The sequence below is a fragment of the Sorex araneus genome, chromosome X, assembly GCF_027595985.1.
Source record: "Sorex araneus isolate mSorAra2 chromosome X, mSorAra2.pri, whole genome shotgun sequence".
Classification (NCBI taxonomy): domain Eukaryota; kingdom Metazoa; phylum Chordata; class Mammalia; order Eulipotyphla; family Soricidae; genus Sorex; species Sorex araneus.
In genome coordinates, this window is record NC_073313.1 from 156,320,782 (window position 1) to 156,341,353 (window position 20,572).

At 43.4% G+C, this 20,572-nt stretch overlaps 1 protein-coding gene across 1 annotated transcript; it reads left to right on the forward strand.

Moving 5' to 3' along the window:
- Positions 1–3: 3 nt before the first annotated feature.
- SPCS2 (signal peptidase complex subunit 2) lies at positions 4–18,574 on the forward strand. The gene is made up of 5 exons (XM_055121976.1): positions 4–162; positions 10,530–10,613; positions 11,649–11,808; positions 14,717–14,852; positions 17,710–18,574. Exons 1-5 carry the CDS (start codon positions 67–69, stop codon positions 17,894–17,896), a joined length of 663 nt encoding a protein of 220 aa, XP_054977951.1. The 5' UTR covers positions 4–66; the 3' UTR covers positions 17,897–18,574.
- Positions 18,575–20,572: the final 1,998 nt, after the last annotated feature.

Consider the following 20,572-nt stretch of genomic DNA (forward strand, 5'->3'; position numbering starts at 1 on the left):
CGCCGTCCTCTCCAGCCAATCGCCTTCCGCCAAGTCGGAGGGCCGGGAACCGCCGAGGCAGAGAAGATGGCGGCGGCGGCTGCACAGGGCGGCCGGTCTGGCGGCGGCGGCTCTGGCGGTGGCTGCGGGACCGGCAGTAGCCGAGGGGGCTTGCTGGATAAGGTGAGGAATCGGCGTGCGCCCCGGCCGGGCTCGGGGGTGCGGGACGGCCTCGGAACGCCCCGGGAGGCGGCGAGCCCCCCAAGCCGTCTCCGCCCCCCCCATCCTCCCGCGGCTCCCGCGGCTGTGGCCGCAGCCGGACGTTCGGCCCGGGCACTGCGGAGCCGCGTCCCGCACGGGCGCTCCGCTCGGAAGCGGTGTTGGTCTTGCCTGCCCGCGGCTCCAGAGCGCTCGTTGCCCCCCCGCTCGCCATGTGCCTGGGCGTTTGCCCCAGTCCTCGTCAGGATCCCCGGGCACTGGCCTCCCTTCCCAGCCTGCTCGCGGACCCCCTGGCAGTCCACCCGCCGCTCCCTGCGAGGGGTACCCGCTCGCGCTGCCCCTGCCCCCGCCGCCCCAGCAGGCAGGGCGCGGGCAAGGGACCAGCAGAGCATACCCTGCCCCTGGGTGGCCCTGCCCGCCGTGCCCGGCTTCCCGACGGCCGTCTCTGCCTCGAAGCCGGAGTCTCCCGCCGGCTCTGCCGCCGTTGGCGTGCTCGGACTCTGCAGATGCCCGCTGGCGCGCCCGCGGAAGGGGTTGATTGGAGCCTTCGTTGGTACCCCCGAGGTTCTTTCGTCTCTCAGTTGCAGGGCCGGGGACGAGTCTGATGAGAAACGTTGAACATGTTTTACTTATTTTTAATTTTATCATTATTTGTTAATGTGGTGATTAGTCACAATGTCTCGCTTTTTAATTGGAAACAGCTCTGCTTTGCTGATAGGCGCTGATAGGCGCTTTCAGACTGGACGCCCGCTCACGTTGAAGGCCGGAGAGGCGGGCACCGTGGCCTTTCTTCTCGGGTCTCTTGGGTTTTGCATGGCTCTGCTGAGATTTGGAACACCGTCGGGTTGCGCCAGAATGTTGGCGAGGGTCTTGGGAGCCCTGCCTTCCTGCCGGGAGCCTGCCTCCCACCCATGCTTCTCCTAGCCCAGCCATTCTCTTTGTTTTTTCTCTTCGCTTTGCTCCTCAGCAGTAATTTCGGGCACGGCTGGGCGGCTGGGAAGGAAGGCAGTGTTGCTCAGTGGTCTGTAGCACCCTGCCCTGATCGAAAGAACCAGGATTTGGGCATCACTAACATTTTGTCTTAAAAGTAGCTGCTGCTTCGAAATTGTATGGCCACTGACCTGTCATGTACCCTCATTTAGCTTCCCTTCATGGGAAATGCTGGCCTTTTAGGGAGAACCAAGCGAGATTCTACATGTCAGTATGCCCCATACAACACAGGTGCTGGGAAATGTGTGCTGGTGGAGGGATGGGTGCTGGGATACTGTATGACTGAAATCCAGTCATGAATAGCTTTGTAGAATTTTTTTTTTCAAAATTTGAAAAAATAAGTAAAAAATAAAATGGACACACACACACACACACACACACACAAATATACCCCATACAGTTTGAGTATAGGAGCCAATAGAAAAGTTGCATGGTGTCTTCGTACAGGTGCTGTTACTGGGGTGTGAGTGAGGAGTAGAAGGGGCCCTGGCACCCGTTTGCTGAAGGCCGAGTGCCAGGAGCAGGCCTCACCTCTGAGAACGGAGCCAGTCCTTTGGGGAAGGGGAGGGGAGGAGGGCAGCCCGGGCAGGACCCCGGAGTTGGGCCGAGTTCTGCAGCGAGTTGCCTGAATGTCTCTTGAATAGAGCAGTAGCGAGGAGTAGAGACGGCTTGGATCATTTTAGGTAGGATTAGGAAACTGGTGATCGTTTTTTGACTCTCAAGTGACTCGAGGAAAACGACTCGGAATATGGAGAGGCAGAAAGTAGAAGACTTCCTGTGAGGCCTTACCCCATCCTGGTTTCGCGGTTTAGGATAAAGAGGTTGAACTTATTCTAGAGCACGCTTCTCAGCCCGGAGCCAGCTTGACCAGTTAATTCTTCGCGAGGGGTTCTTAAATTCTCTACAGGGAACAACACAAAATAAGTATTTGTATGGCCAGAGAGATAGTACCATGGCACTTGCATGCACCGATCTATCCCTATGGCATCCCATATGGTCCTCCCCCCACCCCCCCCAATGCCAGGAGTAATTCCTGAGTCCAGAGCCAGGAGTAACCAGGAGTAACCCCAGAGCACTGCCAGGTCTGGCACAAAAAAAAAAAAATCTTTTAAGTATTTGTAGCATTGATTTTAGTAGAGGAAAAGTCAGGTCTGCCACTACAGTCTTCAGAGGCAGCCTTTGAGGATGTGGCTCAGATGATCTGAAAACAGGGTGCTCTGCCGCAGATACGTGTTACTGGGATACATGTCACTCTCCGTTGGAGCGGGAGCTGAGTGACGAGAGCCTCCTGCTCTCGGGAATGAGAGATGTAATCTTACAGTTTAATTTGATTTGTGTCTATCTTTGGGACTAGTTTTAGAAACTTTATTTCCAGTGGATGTAGTTTCATTTGCTTTAAAAAATGCATTAAAAAGAGGCAGATGTAATTTTAGCTTTCCCTAAACAGATATGAATTTGTTGTATGAAACTGGCTTTAAGAGTAAAACAGTTCTTAAAAATAGATGGGCAGATACAATCTTCCAACCTCCTATACTAAATAACTTAGATCACTGCTATGTTATCTATCTGGTCAAAATACAGTAAAAAATGTTTTGTTCTTGGTAGCAAAAAAATAATTGCTTGATTTTTTTTTTTTGGCTTTTAAAAACTAACATATGCTATTTACCATGCTTTCAGAGGCTGTTAACCTTATAACCTAAATATCTGTTTCCGGCTGAATTTTTGAAACTGCTTTGGTTATTAAATTGTGTTAAACCGGGGTTAGAGTGATAGTATAGTGAGTAGAGCTCTTGCCTTGCCAGTGACCCAGGTTTGATCCCGGCACCCCGTGTGGTCCCTGTACCTCGCTCCAGGAGTAGTAAGTCTAGCCAGGTATGGATGGCCTGCAGTATATATACTTTTTTAAAAAAGCCATTTCTAGATGTTGTATCTAGACTTGTTTACTACTTAGCCTCATTCTTGGATTCCCATCTCTTTACTGGTGTCAGTGATTTAAAAATATAGCATTTCTGTCTCAGTTGAGAATACAAGGCCATTGAAACGAGGTTTGGCTTACGTCTCTTGAAAGATGTAGATTCTTGTGCAAGTAAGTAAATCTCTTTGTTTTTTCTCGAATAAGAGTAGCATGTGCTGGTAAAAACTCACTCCTGGCTTTGCGTGTAAGAGATGAGAGCTCAGTCCTGGCACTGCATGTTCCCCTAGGCGTAGAGTTGTAGTGTCTCCCCAGATGTGGAGTGTGGCTGCCCCCCAGCGTGCTACTACTGACTGGCTGCTTACTCAGCATTTCAGTTTCTTAAACTCCCTCCCCCCACCCAGGTTATTTTGGGCCACACCTGGCAGTGCTCTGGGACTACTCCTTCACTCAGCGATAGCTTCTGGCAGGGCTTAGGGGACTATCTGGGGTACTGGGGATCAACCTAGGTCAGCTGTATGTAAGGCAAGCACCCTACCTGCTGTACTCTGGCCCTAAACAGTTTTTTTCATAACATGTTGGGAAGATTCTCCATCAACTTTTCCTGGGGTTTTAGTTGAAAATACAGATTTCTGGACTTCATCCTGAGCCTAAGTCACTTGATTCTGTGGAGGTGGGGACCCTGACAACTGCATGTTTTGAAATAGAGCTACCTAGCTGGGGATATCTCTGTGTTTGTTTCCTCAGCACTTATAGTTACTTCTGGTTGAAAGCTATTGTCTTAGATGAATTTAAATCCCTTTTGGTTCTGATATTTTAAGACAAAGGGTGTTGTGCTTTCTGGTATTTTAAGGTTGTGTATATTTGTATGTATGTTCTGCTTTATCAGTCAATGCTTTTCTAAAATGTTTATGATGAAGAGACCTTGAAGTTCGCTGTTCCAGCTTCCTCCTTCATAGATAATGAACTTAATCTCAAGCAAAAGATAAAGCAACTTGGCTTCAACACAGTGAGTTAGTAACAGTTCTAGGATCTGGTTTTCCCAGCACTGAACCCACTCTTACATTTGGAGAAGACCACGTACTAACTAATGTAACAGTGGGCTGAGAGACTGAAAAGCCTCATGATCCTTAGCTGGACCGACCATCTGTCTTTGACTGTCTTGCCTTGCAGACTTCTGAGTGGCTTGTGTGTGCCTTGTGACCTAGCTATGACAAAAATGATGGGCAGTTTTGTGACATTCCTGGAATTGTGTGCATTTCTATTCATACTAGCAAGGTACTAGGCCTTCATACTGTAGTTTCAAACCAAAATTTAATATTCCAAAATAGGCTTTTTTACTTCAAAATGACAAACTTTAAGATGAAAAAAATTCATAGAATGAGAAGATAATTTGCAAATCACATATCTGATAATATATCTAGACACTGTAAGAAATACTACAACTCAGTAATGAAAACTAACCTAGTTTCTATTATTATTGTCAATATTATTATTATATTTTGGTTCTGGGGCCACCCTTGGTGGTGCTTGGGGGGTTCAGGGCTTCTCATTTTTCACAAAATAAACTTTCATTTATTTCATTTTGGAAATGTGTGTTTATCAAACCATATCTGACTTTAAAACATAAACCATTAGCTATTATACTATGCTCTCTTGCATAAATAAGTGCTCATTTTATTGAATAAGGACAAAAAGCATTTTACCTACCTCTTATATTTGGTCTAAATTCTCTTTGGTTTTGGTTTAAAGTATAGTGTACTTACGGGCACAATAATATAGTCCTTGAGGTGAGTTCAGATGAAGGCAAGAATAAATTTGTCGCTTCGGAAGGGACATTTTCTTATGAGCTCTGTGTTTGTAAACTAACCCTAAAGAATTTTGTTGGCTCTAACACACTGACTGCAGGCTCAGTAGAAACACAATGCCCACTCTTTTTAAGGGACTGGTAGGTGCCCTTAGCATTGTTGGTTCCCAGATTCCAGGCTTCTGGAAGGAGACCCTATGTTCTCCCATAAACCATATTGCTAACAAACAGTTGGGACACAGTGAACCATTTTTAGCACAGTGAAGTTGTGGGAGACTTTGCCAGCTGCCTTCCCAGCTGCCAGCCAAGGACCATTATTTTAAGCAGCCTTTCCCAAGGGTGGCGTTCTCCCAGGCTGTGAACCCCTTTCTGCACAGAGCATTTTTTTGTAACCTGCAAGATACCACAGGAAGGAAACCATCCTTTGCCTTATCTTTTGCTGTACCCCCCCCCAAGCCCCCAAAAGATTTTGGCACTAAGAGTCATGAAAGGGAAAGGTATGGGTGGGGGGATAATTTCTAAGCTCCTCTGAAAAGCAGTGGAGAACACAGAGAGTAGCATCCATTTTGGTTGAAGAGGGGTTTTTGAGAATGAAGGAAAATAGATTAGAAAAAATAAGCACGTACTGCCTCCTCTCTAGATGAATCTCTGTGTTGTATGTGAGATGCTCTTAACCTTGAAAATAAGCTCAAGTTATCATTCAGACAAAAAGAGTGATACATCTTCTTAGAAATCAGATTATAAATTTGTGGTTTATGTAGTTCACTGAAAATGTTCCTGTTCCGCTTACTGAAGATTGATTTTAGGTACGAGGCTTTGGGGTGAGAGCCGAGTTCTTTCAGCACATGCAGTAATAGCTTCTGTGCTTCATTCCTGGAAATAGCCACGAAATTGTCCTCGGAATTGTCTGTACAAGATTCTTTCAGGCTGGGCAGGTAGTGATGTGTGGCTGTGAGAATAAGGCTTTCCTTTTTGCAATGACCCCCGGTTTTGTAATGAATAAGTAAGATTTTGCTGTGGATTCTGTCTGTATAAGTTTTTTTGTGTGTGCATGTTTTAAAGATGAGATTTCGGTATAAATAAGTGGTTTAGCTAAAAAGCTTTTTCTTTCGTGGTTCAGGTTACCATTTTGGAATTAGGTGTCACAGGGCCAGAGAGATCACTCAAAGGGCGCCTGCTTTGCATGTGGAAAGACCTTGTTTGATCCTGCATTGCCTGATTTCCTGAGCACAGATCTGAGGAGTGGTCTCTGGGAACCAGATAGATATAACCCAGAAATGAGTCCATTGTATTCCAGACCTTCCAGTTTGTTGCCTACAAAGGTCTTTCTCAATCAAAAAAAAAAAACTTTTATTTTAGTCCTCCTGTTTGATTTATAGACTTCTTAGAGGCTGTGAGGTTCAGTATTACAACATACTGTTACCAGTAATTTTCCTTTTTTCTTCGGAGGGGTGCGGGAGACTTCTCAGTGCATTCTGTCCCGGAGACACAGGGCATGCCCCAACGCCCCTTTGGCAGTTCACCAGCCTGGCCAGAAGCTCATCGTGAGCGCTCACCTGAGGATGTGGTGCCACTCTGCCTTGCAGTGCCAGGATTACCCAGGCGACCCACTCTGCTTGCCCTCCAGGACTGCCCCAGGCAATGCTTAGGGTGCCCTGTGGTGCTTGGATTAGTTGCACACCAGACATACACCTTAACCCCTGTATTCTTTCAGACCCCATGAGTCGTTTTCTTGGAGAAAATCTTGTTTTTCTGAGGTGCTGCCGTGGAGGGCGGGAATAGACCACGATTAGATTTTACATATTTGGCAGGATGTGTTTTACATATTTGGCAGGATGCGTTTGGCCCAGACCAGCGATGCTCAGGGGTTACTCCTGGCAGTTCTTGGGGGTATGGGATGCTTTTGATCGAACCCATGTTGGCTGCATGTAAAGCAAATACCCACTATACTGTCACTCTGACCCCATGAGATTTTTAATATGACCAGTTTTATTTTAGATTTTCCTCTCAACAGTGTATCTTTTGTGTCACATATACAACTGTGGTTTCTTAAACCACAGTTTAAGAAAAAAACTTCAGGGGCCTGCAAAGATGGTACAATGGGTGAGGCTTTTGCCTTGCACATGACCAACTCTTATTCAATCCCTGGTACCCCATATAGTCCACCAAATCCCACCTGAGTTAAGCCCTGAGCCTCACTGGGTATGGCCGTCTCCCCCCCCCCCAAAAAAAAAAAAAAAACCAGACGTGAAGGGAATCACTTTCAGTGAATTATATTTCTACCTTTAAAATTCCCTCAATTACCTTTTGTAGGTGTTTAGTTTTTTAAATTTTTTTGTAGGCTATATCTTTGAATTGGTACTCAATATAAATGATAAATGGGAAGCTTTCTTCCATGTCCTTCAGTAAGATACACTCTGAAACCAAAATAAGTTGGGCATTATGCTCTCTCTAGAAAGAAAGTTTCTCAGATTATTTTTAGCATCCTGCTCATCTTAAGCTATATTCAATACAATCACTTGCATTTGAGAGTTTTTTTTACTGCATAATGACTTCAGTTTAGAAATGTAAATATCCATTGAGAAACCTCATCCCCATCCCTGTCCTGCCTTACTCCTGCTGTCCGCTGTACTAGAGTCTTCCACCAGCCCCAGGAGATGAGCCTTTGAGTTCCTTACAAATTTGATATTGTTACAAGTGTGCTGCAGTGAGTGGTCTTATATGTTATTTCTTGTTTAGGCAAGTGTGGGGAAATTCCCAGAAATACAAAATTAATTCCCAGGTGCCAGTTTTTTTGGATGGGTATTGTATCATTTTGAGCATCTGTCAGCAGTTTCAGAGAACCACTTCTTATGAGCACAGTGATGGGGATTTTTGAAACCTTTGGAGAGGAGGGAAGCTGAAGCACTTTTTCTTCAGTCTCAACACATATAAAGGACTTAGATTTCTATTCAAATTGTTACTTCCAAAAACAGCATTGGATTTAGGTGAGTAGTTGTGGGTGAAAGTTTTTAGCTAACAAAGATGTGTTAAAGGAGATCCCTTCTCGAAATGAACAGAAACTTTACCAAGGAAGAAATACGAATGGCCAAAAGGCACATGAAAAAGTGCTCTACATCACTAATCATCAGAGAGATGCAGATCAAAACAACCACGAGATACCACCTCACACCACAGAGACTAGCACACATCCAAAAGAACAAAAGCAACCGCTGTTGGAGAGGATGTGGGGAGAAAGGGACCCTTCTACACTGCTGGTGGGAATGCCGACTGGTTCAGCCCTTCTGGAAAACAATATGGACGATTCTCAAAAAATTAGATATTGAGCTCCCATTTGACCCAGCAATACCACTGCTGGGAATATATCCCAGAGAGGCAAAAAAGTATAGTTGAAACGACATCTGCACTTATATGTTCATCGCAGCACTGTTTACAATAGCCAGAATCTGGAAAAAACCCGAATGCCCTAGAACGGATGACTGGTTGAGGAAACTTTGGTACATTTATACAATGGAATACTATGCAGCTGTTAGAAAAAAGGAAATCATGAATTTTGCATATAAGTGGATCAGCATGGAAAGTTTCATGCTGAGTGAAATGAGTCAGAAAGAGAGAGACAGACATAGAAAGATTGCACTCATCTGTGGTATATAGAATAACAGAGTGGGAGACTAACACCCAAGAATTGTAGAAATAAGTACCAAGAGGTTGACTCCATGGTTTGGAGGCCGGCCTCACATTCTGGGGAAAGGGCAACTCAGAGAAGGGATCACCAACTATAATGTAGTCGAAGGCCATGCGGGGGAAGAGTGTTGCGGACTGAATGAGGGCTAGAGACTGAGCACAGTGGCCACTCAACACCTTTATTGCAAACCACAACAGCTAATTAGAGAGAGAGAACAGAAGGGAATGCTCTGCCACAGTGGCAGGGTGGGGTTGGGGGAGATGGGAATGGGGAGGGTGGGAGGGATGCTGGGTTTACTGGTGGTGGAGAATGGGCACTGGTGAAGAGATGGGTTCCCAAACTTTGTATGAGGGAAGCATAAGCACAAAAGTGTATAAATCTGTAACTGTACCCTCACGGTGATTCACTAACTAAAAATAAATAAATTTAAAAAAAAAAAAGGAGATCCCTTCTCATTCTTTTGTTTTTGTGGGGGTTTTGTTGTTGTTTTCTTGGTTCATTTTTTCCTGTTTTTGATTTTGTATCCCGCCCGCACGGGCAGAGCCTGGCAAGCTACCCATGGTGTATTCAAAATGCTAAAAACAGTAACGATAGGTCTCATTCCCCTGACCCTGAAAGATCCTCCAATTGTTGAAAAGACGAATAAGGAGAGGCTGCTAAAATCTCAGGGCTGGGAGGAATAGAGACATTACTGGTGCCTGATTGAGTAAATCGATGAACAAAAGGATGACAGTGATACTGTGATACAGTGGCACCCAGCATTACTCAGAAATTATTCCTGGTTCGGCACCCAGGAATCGCTCCTGGTGGGCTCAGGGGACAGTATGGGATGCTGGGCATCGAACCTGGGTGGGCTGCATACAAAGCAGTTGCCGAACACACTGTACTCTCTTTGTTCAAAGGCCCCTATAGGGTTATTAATATCTGAATGTTTATGAATGGGTACTTCCTGAGTTTTGTGGTTACAGAATGAAAGAAGGAACAAGTGCATTGCATTTCTTTCTGTAATCCCTGTTTGGGTAAATGGGGGTGGGATTTGCAAGTTCACACTTAGGCTGCAGCCCATGTGTGTTTTGGGGCTCATTAGGTTTTTCACTTATCAACATAGTGTATTATTTTTTTCTAATTTTATTTTATTGAATCACCATGTGGAAAATTACAATGATTTCAGGCTTAAGTCTTAGTCATAAAATGCTGAAACAACCATCCCTTCACCAGTGCCCATATCCCACCACCGAAGACAAAAAAAAAAAAAACCACAGTACACCTCCCATCCCGCCCCCCCCCCCTTGTAACTGATAAATTTCACTTTACTTTCTGTTTACTTTGGTTACATTCAATATTTCAACACAAACCTCACCATTATTATTAGGAGCACCCCACTAGAGTCAGACCTGTTGTGAAGGGAAATGAGGATGCGAGGCCGCGCGGTTTTGGATTTCTGTACTTTAACAACTAAATCCAGGGAGATTTCTTCCGGATCATTGCAAGCTGGTAAACCCCATCTGTGGTCATCATAATGTGGCGGTCCCCACGCCCTTCATCCCCGGGAAGGGACAGGCGAGAGAGGGAAATACCTTTCCCCTCCTGGGCAGGCATGGGGTCTCGGCTTAGTTCTCTGGCTGGAGACAATCTGCAAGGAGCAGTCCATGTTGAAGTTGGTTCAGCTGGGTCTGGATTCACGCTCGTGCAGCTGTGGAGAAGCCGAACGCGCGTGCGGCCCCCGGGGTCACATCTCGGCAGAGGTCTCAACATAGTGTATTATTGATGTGACCTGGTTTCCTTCCATCTCATTTCTAAGTTACTTTCAGCTGTGCAGCATCAAAGATAGAATCAGTGTCCTGTATTCTTGAGGATGCCCTTAAGAAAGTCATTTGTTTACTTTGAGTAAGGTGTCACAACGTTACAACTCTTCTACTCTTCTGTTTGTTTTACAGTGGAAGATTGATGACAAGCCTGTGAAAATTGACAAATGGGATGGATCAGCTGTGAAAAATTCTTTGGATGATTCTGCTAAAAAGGTACTTTGTTGCTTTTACTCTGGAGGGATCTATTAGCCCCTATACAGCTGATGGCCCATCTGCTACAGGATCTTTTTCTTCTGTGACTTGGAATGACCTTAGTTTTCAGTGTTAGCAACTGAGCCAGATGGCAGTTTCTAAAACTTACAGTGTGTTAAAATATATAAATTTAGTACTGAACAGATAGCTCAACAGGCTGGTATCAGACTGGCATGCATGCTTTACATGCTAGAGATTTGGGTTCAATCCCTTTCATCCTATGGTCTCCTGGGAACCATGAAATGGGATCCCAAAATTAAAAAAAAGTAATGAATGAGTAAAAGTAGGGAATGTTAGCTGTGCATTGTTTGTAATTACAGAAAGCTGATATAAGCTATTGTTTTTGAGTTTAATTTTCTAGGAGTTGAGAAGATTGAGGGAATGTAGAACATTCTTTCATTATTGATTGTTTCTCAGTTTTATTTATTTTTTGATTTTTGAGCCACATCTGCTGATGCCCAGTGGCTCTGCACTCAGGAATTACTTCTGGTGGTGCTTGGGGACCATATTGGATGCCAGGGATCGAAACTGTCAGCCTTGTGCAAGGCAGATGCCCTACCCACTGTACAATCATTCTGGTCCCTGTCTCTCAGTTTAAAAAGCAAAGAATGTTTCTCTTCCTTTGGAGAAATTGTGAAAACTAGATAATCTTTTCCCCTGGAGTTCCTTGTAAATGGTGTACTTTTTGATTATGTGGTAATTTTTTTTTTCTTTTTGGGTCACACCCGGCGATGCACAGGGGTCACTCCTGGCTCTGCACTCAGGAATTACTCCTAGTGGTGCTCAGGGGACCATGTGGGATGCTGGGAATCGAACCCGGGTCGGCTGCGTGCAAGGCAGACGCCCTACCCGCTGTGCTATCACTCCAGCCCTAGTGGTAAAATTTTGATTGGAGCAAACTTCATAATTCTTTAGCTTTATCATAGAAATTAAGGAAAAAAGCAGGAAATTGGAGGGAAGCATTCTTATTGAACTGATTTCTTTTCTTCTCCTTAGGTACTTCTGGAAAAGTACAAGTATGTGGAGAATTTTGGTCTAATTGACGGGCGCCTCACCATCTGTACCATCTCTTGTTTCTTTGCCATAGTAGCTTTGATTTGGGATTATATGCACCCCTTCCCAGAGTCCAAACCTGTTTTGGCTTTGTGCGTTATATCATATCCTTTATTATGTGCAGGTTGTTTTCTAGTGACTACTGCTAATTTTCTGTGCTCCCTACCCAAAAAAAAACCCAACCAGACTGATCTTGGAGTCTACTAATGACAGACTTGAACAGTATGAGCTGTGGGCATCTATAAATTTATGTAGTGATGTTTTGGATTTCTTTGGTTTATTTGCATTTGGTATTTAGATGTTAGTACAGAGGCTATGATAATCCATGTTTAAGCACCTACTAGCAGAACATGCAGTAATAGACTTTAGCTCTTATTTCTAGCCCAGAACTTTTCCTATTAGACGGGCTATTTATGAGCATTGATTCAAGGATATTAGAAAAACATCAGATCTTGGCAATTCAGATTTCCCTGGAGTTGAGAGTGGTTTTGCAAAGGACTAGGCAAGAGATAATGGTATGGCTTGTGTGGCTGTACAGTTGAGAAGGTTGAGAACCTGGTTTTGAAATCAAGGGTGTTTGGTCGTCTTGTACTAATACGAACTTAATTTTTCTGGAAAGCTGTTTAGTGTTCATCAGTATGAATTATACGTACTCAGAACAGAGTGAAAGGTTTTATAAAGTGTTTGGTATATAGTCAGCCTGGAATGTTTCCTTTCCTCCTTTTTTTAATAGTATGGAATCATATTTGTTATTTACTCAGTGATTTCTCAGAAAATGAAGTAAAAACAAAAATTATTTTACTGCTACATGTTCATGGCTCCAGTTTGCTGGCGGTTCCCATTCCCCACTCTGCCATTCCCTTTACTGTATTACACTTTCTTTCATATTGAGTATCTTTTCATTCGAGACTATAAAGGCTTAATAGCTTATTTTAAAATTTTTTTTAAATTTTTTATTTGGTTTTTTGGGTCACACCCGACAAAGCTCAAGGGTTACTCCTGGCTCTGCACTCAGGAATTACTCCTGGCGGTGTTCAGAGGACCATTGGATATGGGGGATCAAACCCAGATTGCCGTCTGTAAGCCAAATGCCCTACCTGCTGTACTGTCGTTCCGCCAAAAGCTTATTAAAAGTCATAGTGCTTTTGAGTGATTAATGTGTGCCCGCATTGTATTAGTTATTAAAACATAATTTTGGTAGGCAGTTTACTTCTTTTAATAGTGTTGTTGCTACCTGAAATATTTCTGAAAACTCCACTTTGGACATTTTCTCCAGGGGCAGGTATATTAGCATGCTATTTAGTAAAGCAGTCCTCACCTAAACTGGTATAACTAAATTAAATCCTAATCCTAGCCCTATTCAGTAATATTTGACTCAATAATCACGGAAAGTATTGCGGGTTTTTTTTCTTTTTTTGTTATTGTAATTCAAAGGAGTATCCCATAAGTTCTGGAGACAGTTCCCACAGGAGTTCCAGGGATCGCTGAACTGTGAGAGCAATGTTATTGCCAAGATATGGCCTCATAAGAATACTGCCTTGATGGATTTAGTTTCCTTCAAACAAAACATTTTAGTGCTAGAGATGGAGGACCAAAGGTTAATGCTTGCCTTGCACAAAGCTTGGCTTGCTCTCTGGCACCATATAGCTCCCCTGAGCATCACCCCACCACTGATCCCTGAGCACCAAGCCAGGGTTCAGCCCTGAGTACCCCCAGGAATGTCCCCAAAACAAAAATGAAGAATCACTTATACAGGTAATAGAACATGAGAGACGTATTTCCAAAAGTCATGGTTGTTTTCAGTGGTGATGATTTTAGTGTTGACTCTTAAAGACTTGGGAAAGGAAATGATTTTGTCAAGGTTACATTAGTTACAGACCAGAATTTAAGGGCCCAAGAGAGATAGCTCAGCAGGTAAGGTGCTTGCCTTGGCACACAGTTGGCCGGGTTCAAATCCCAGCACTCCAGATGGTTGTCCAAGCCATCCAGGAGTGATCCCTTAGTGCAGAGCCAGGAGTAAATCCTGAGTGCTGCTGGGTGTGACTCAGAAACAAATGAAAAATCAGAATTCAGATCTTGGTCTGCCTTACTCCAGAAATCATACACTGTGCACTCTATTTTCCTGCCCCTCCCTTTTATAACATTTCAAGGACAGATGTGCACAAACCTCGTAAGGAAGTTTATGTCACATGGTAGGAACTCAAGATGGGGCTGGAGTGATAGCACAGCAGGTAGGGCATTTGCCTTGCACGCAGCCAACCCGAGTTCGATTCCCAGCATCCCATATGGTCCCCTGAGTACCACCAGGGGTAATTCCTGAGTGCAGAGCCAGGAGTGACCCTTGTGCATCGCCGGGTATGACCCAAAAAGAAAAAAAAAATGTAGTAGTTATTTTCAAAAGCCAAAGACAATAATAAGCCAGTGTGCATGTGGGAGATATTCATGTGGTATACTAACATGAAACCTCTTTTTCCCCCCATCTAATTCTGATCCTTAAAATTGGGGCCGAAGTGATAGAACAGTGGGTAGGGTGTTTGCCTTGCACATGGCCGACCCAGGTTCGATCCCCAGCATCCTATATGGTCTCCTGAGCACCACCAGGAATAGTTGAGTGCAGAGCCAGGAGTAGCCCCTGAACATCACCGAGTGTGACCCAAAAAGGGAAAAAAAGGGTTAAAATTGGTGAGTATGGTCAAGTGAGTATCAGCTGCAAGTCTTGACAAAGTAGGTAAATGAGGATCTTGTCTATTTTCCTTGAACAGAAAGACAAGCTGATTTTCCCTCTGTACCTCTTTGTGATACTCTTTGGAGAACTATCCAGAGAATTTGCTTCTCTTGATACATACATATAAGAATGACATGAGGTAGCTAAATTTTAGTGTTTTTATTGGACAACAGAACTCTCCTTTAGGACCGGGGTTAGGAAAGTTTGTATGACCCTGGCTTGTCAGTTTGTGTTATTTCTCTTTTATGTATATGTTCATGTGCGTTTTCCCTTAACTTTATTTGAACCTATTTTGTGATGATGGGAATTCTGACCATTTATACCTCATATAAAGAGAAGAGCATCTTCCTCGTGGCCCACAGGAAAGATCCCACAGGGATGGATCCTGATGATATTTGGCAGCTGTCCTCTAGCCTCAAAAGGTATGGGTACCTTTATAGGTCCATCTATCTCAGTGTTGATTTACCAGGGCATTGAGCCATTGTCAACAAGACTGTTATGTACTATTCTGTACGGTTGATATTGCCAGTCGTGCAAAATGAAGAAGAGGGTGTGAATAATTTTTTAAAAACATTTTTTATTAGTGAATCACCAAGAGGTACAATCACAGACTTACAAACTTTCGTGCTTGTGTTTCAGTCATACAATGATCGAGTACCTCCACCAGTGCCCATTTTTCACCATCAATGGTCCCAGAACCCCTCCTACCACCCCACCCCTTCCCCTCCCACCCCACCCTGCCCCTGTACCAGGACATTCCTTTTTGTTCTCTCTCTCCTTTTGGGTGTTGTGGTTTGCAATAGAGACATTGAGTGGCCATTGTGTTCGATCTATAGTCTACATTTGGCATGCATCTCCCAACCCGAGCGGGTCCTCCAAACACCCTTTACTTGGTGGTTCCTTCTCTATCTGAGTTGTCTTTTCCCATAGCATGTGAAGCCAGCTTCCAAGCCATGGGTCAAACCTCCTGGTCCTTATCTCTACTATTCTTGGGTGTTAGTCTCATATTCTGTTACTTTATATTCCACAAGTGAACATAATCTTTTTATGTCTATCCCTCTCTTTCTGACTCATTTCACTTAACATGATACTGTTGATCCACTTATATGCAAATTTCGCGACTTCATCTTTTTTAACAGCTGCATAATATTCCATTGTGTAGATGTACTAAAGTTTCTTTAACCAATCATCTGTTCGTGGGCATTCAGGTTTTTTCCAGATTTTGACTATTGTAAACAGTGCTGCAATGAACATTCAAGTGCAGATGTCATTTCTACTATACTTTTTTTGCCTCTCCAGGATATATTCCCAGAAGTGGTATTGCTGGGCCAAATGGGAGCTCAATATCTAATTTTTTGAGAATCACTCGTACTTTTTTCCAAAAGGGCTGAACCGGTTGGCATGGTTGTGAATAATCTTAAAGTGCTTTTCTAGCTCTGCACCTCTGAGATTGCATTATCACAGCAGTGCTCACAGGATAAACTGAGATAGAAAGAACTTTGATGGGAATGGGATTTTTTTTTTATTTGACCTTGTGGCCAGTTAATTGAGCCAGTCAGAATATAGGTATACAGGGCAAAGATATGAACCTCATTAGCTCCTATGTCTCCATGACCCTGTTTCTCTTGTCTCAACAGTTTTTTAGCCTTGGTGGGGTCCATAGTCCTTTTACCTCATTTTCACTGTCCCTTTCTCTAGTTTGCTTCTTTCCCAGCTTCCTTGGCATTTCAAAAGTTCATGTATTACTTGTCTGCTATCCAAGAGGGTTTTCGGACCTTCTGCTTTACCCCTGTTTCTCTTGCATTTTCCCCCATCTTCACTGTAAGCTGCTTTTGTAGTGAGAGAAGCGGTCAGTTTTACAGTGCTCATCTTATTCCACCTCCCTTCCAAAGTCCTATCTCAAGCGTCCTTTCCATTTATCCACTGGATCCTATCATTTCTTCATATTTTCTTCTGTGGGATGATTAGTTTTGACATACAGATGTGCTGTAATGTCTCCAAATGGTTTTTTTTTAAGTGTTTTCTTTTCCCTATTTCTCTTGGTCTCACCTTTTCTCTGCTTGCCTTCTTCCATTATCCTCTTTTTCCTCCTCTATTCACTTTTCTTTCTTCATTGAACTTTAAGTTTCAACAATTTTTGACAGGTGAGTCACTTTCTCCTTGTTAATACTTTTAAATTTTGTGTTGTTTGGGGCCATATATGGCAGCATTTGGGGCTTTCTCTGATGATAATACCAGCTGGTAGTTCATTGGCTATCTCCTAGTTATATGCAGAAAGAAACCCTTGGTATTGGGAAAAGAATGTCAGCCTGCCAGAGGGCAGCATTATTGAACCAGATGGATATGGTAAAGGCTCTCTTGATGTACCTGAGGAATTTCTTTAAGTTCATGTAGGAAGGTCATTGACATCTTGTTAGGATCTTGATAGTAAAACCAGACTGATCACAGAACAAGGACTAAGCAGCCTGGGACTAGAGAACGTCTGGAAAACAAAGGCCTTTTCATTCATTGCAAAAAAGCTTAATTGCCTAACAAGTGTTAATCTTGTTAAAACATAGAAGACAAAATGTTTACACTCAAGGATTTGCCAGTGTGGAGCCAGAGAGATAGTATAGGAGGTGAAGTACACGCCTTGCACTGTATCTGGTTTCCTCAGCACTGCTGAGGTCACTCCTGAATAGAAATCAGGAATAGCCCCTGAGCATGGGCATGGCCCAGTCCTCCCCTCCGCCAGAAAATCCCCCAGTCTAGTGAAGAACTCAAATATATAAACTGCACTTCAGTGGATGATGTCATGGGAAATTGATAGTAGAACAGTCTGATCAATAGACCTGGAATAGTCTAAGCATTCAGTGTTTGAGAATACTCTTGATTGATGTTGCCTTGAAAGACAAAGAAACATCTGGTCCATTTGGGGACTGCTTTGGGGGAAGCTTTCCCAGGATAGTTGCTGTCCAAATACAGTATTGACCAGGAACTAATCAGGAGAGATGGGAAAGAAGTTTTAGCACAACTGTGAGGTCCATGGGTAAGAGAGCATCAAGCATTATGACAAGGTCACCAAGTTTCGTTATTCAAATTGAGGAAGATATGGCAAATCCTTTGAGCTAGATCTTGAAACTTGGTAGGAGTGCTTGCTTCCGGTTTTGTTTTTACAGAGTGGGCTGTGAGTTCCCTGCATCACCAGTAACCAAATTGATCTTGTTCTTTGAAAACATTTGGTGCACTGTTACTACTGGCTGGATCGCCGTTTGATTTTGATTTATTGTCTTTGCATAGGTTCGATGACAAGTACACCCTGAAGCTGACCTTTATCAGTGGGAGAACAAAGCAGCAGCGAGAAGCTGAATTCACCAAGTCCATTGCTAAGTTCTTTGACCATAGCGGGACACTGGTCATGGATGCGTACGAGCCTGAAATATCCAGGCTTCATGACAGTCTCGCCACAGAAAGGAAAATAAAATAGTCGATGCTTATAGCAGCTGAATTACAGGCTGAGAGGGGGAAAAGCAGAACATAAAATGGTTAAAGTAAGAAATGTTTAAAAAAAAAAAAAAGTCCCTGTTTGTCCTGAGTTTTTAGACCATTATGGATAAGTAGGATTTTCTAGCCCAGACATGAGAAATTTAGCTATGCTATCTAGCTCTAGCCTCCTTGGTCTGCTGATTGCATTGTTTTAATTTGCTTTTCTAGAAAAGCATTTTTGCTAAAGCTGTACAGAGTTCTTCCTTATTACGTAGCAGTACTTTATAGCTTTGTGCCATGCAACATTTGAAGACTTGACTTTTAAAATCAATCTCTTGCTGGTTTCATTGTGTTACTTCCTATTTCAATAGCTGTTTCCCTTAATTCAGGACACATCTTTTTGTGTATGACAGCTTTCCTTCACACACACCGTTTTTGTGGGTGTGTATATCTGACTTGGGGAGAACTGGGTGGGAGTAACATAGCTTTTTAATTTGTTTAAAACAGATCTCTGCCTGTTAGATTTTGTGCTCTTAACCAATTAAAGAAGCCAATGGCATTTTCAGTTTTATATTGTCTGTTTTCCACTAGTAATATCCCTATTGATTTGTTTGTGCCCTTTATTAACTGCCATTTTCTAAACTTTTTTTCAATAAAAGAAAAGATGTGAAAAAATGGAGTCATAGTCTCGATGAAAGAATGGAGCAGTGAATTTTTAAGTCTTATTACCAAAGGTTCCTTTGAGGTTTTTGCTCTCTTATGAGCGATAGCACAGCGGGTAGGGCATTTGCCTTACATGCGGCCAACCTGGGTTTGATTCCTCCGTCCCTGTTGGAGAGCCCAGCAAGCTACTGAGAGTATCTCGCCCGCACGGCAGAGCCTGGCAAGCTACCCATGGTGTATTCGATATGCCAAAAACAGTAACAACAAGTCTCACAATGGAGACGTTATTGGTGCCCACTCAAGCAAATTGATGAGCAACAGGATAGTGATACATGATGGTTCAAAGACTCCTAAGAAACTGTTTGTAAGAATATGATAGCTACTAGTGATAACAATTAAAATACAGAACAACTTGTGCCAGGTAGTATTCTGGGTTCTTTACATGAATTAACTCACAAATGTGTACAACAATCCCGAGCTGTTATCCTCATTTCATAGATGAGGAAACGAAGCGGAGGCACTGAACGTTAAAAATTTGTCATGTAGCAGGGCCTGAGAAAGGACAGCAGTCGGAGCTCCTATCTTGCATATGGCTGACCTGGGTTCAATCTGCAGCACCCCATGTAGTTAACATAGCCCTGGCAGGAGTAAGCCTTGAGCACCACTAGGTGCGCCCTCTGTCTCCCCAAATTTATCACTTAGCAAGTTGATAGAACTCGGCTTTAAACTGGGGTAGTCTGGCTCCAGTGTTATGAACAGTCTTTTTCCTGTGTGGTCAAAAAAGCACTATTTGCCCATATCCTGTGACCTAAAGAATGTTATTCCTGTAGCCTTACAGAAGCACGTTACAGCTGCATCTAGTACCTACAGCTATAGTGAGCTTATAGGAATGATGCTTATTGCATTCTCTCTACTGTGAGACTTATCCTAGATATTGTCACACAGGCCTTGTAGGTTGTAGATAGATTTTGGGAGAAATTAAAGCCTTGTAGTCTATTCCTGTAAACACTTGGGTAAGTTTTGCGATTCTGCAATCTTCTAGTTCATTGCCCTTCTCACTCCCATACCTTCTTCAGGTAATAATCATATTCTGGAAGCCAACTATGTAATTGGAAAGTATATAATCAGATAATCATTTTAGTTAATTCTGTTTTGCGGACCACACCCGACACAGCAGGTTGGGCACTTTCCTTGATGCAGCCAATACAAGGAATCTTGATCTCCAGCATAGTCCCCTAAGCCCACCAGGAGTGATCTCTGAGATGAGCCAACCCATGAACATGGGATATTTTTTCATTTCCTGGTGCTCTCTTCTTTTAATTATGACTTGTAACTCTGTGTGTGTGTGTGTGTGTGTGTGTGTGTGTGTGTGTGTGTGTGTGAGTGAGACTGACTTAGAGCTTTTTTTTTTTTTTTTTTGCTTTTGGGGGTCACACCTGGCGATGCATAGTGGTTACTCCTGGCTCTGCACTCAGGAATTACTCCTGGTGGTGCTCAGGGGGCCATATGGGATGCTGGGAATCAAACCTGGGTCGGCTGCATGCAAGGCAAATGCCCTACCTGCTATGCTATTGCTCCAGCCCAAATGATCTAAGTTTTTAAGATCTAAGTCATGGGATGCATGTCCTGTTAGCATGCCAAATCTCTACTAGGCCAGGTTTGTTTTTTAAGAGTAAAATGAAGGGAGGTGGTTATTGAAGCCTCAACAATGGATTTCGTCTGTCTTAGGACAAACTGGGTTAGTTCAGTTCCTTTTCAGTAACATCCTCCTGTAACATGCACAGCAATATTCTCTAGGCCTTTCCTTCTGAAGTGATGCATATAACATCACAGTAAGATGTGTGGTTGAGGCCGCACTTCCTACTCACTCCCTACTCTATCTGCTGTTTACATCAGAACCTTAGAGACTCAAACTGCAGTTTTTATTAGGGGCTTGTCATGTGGCCACCCCCTGTCTCCCATTTAATAATATTCTAGATTCCTGAAAGGAAATGAGATATTCAACATAAACCAC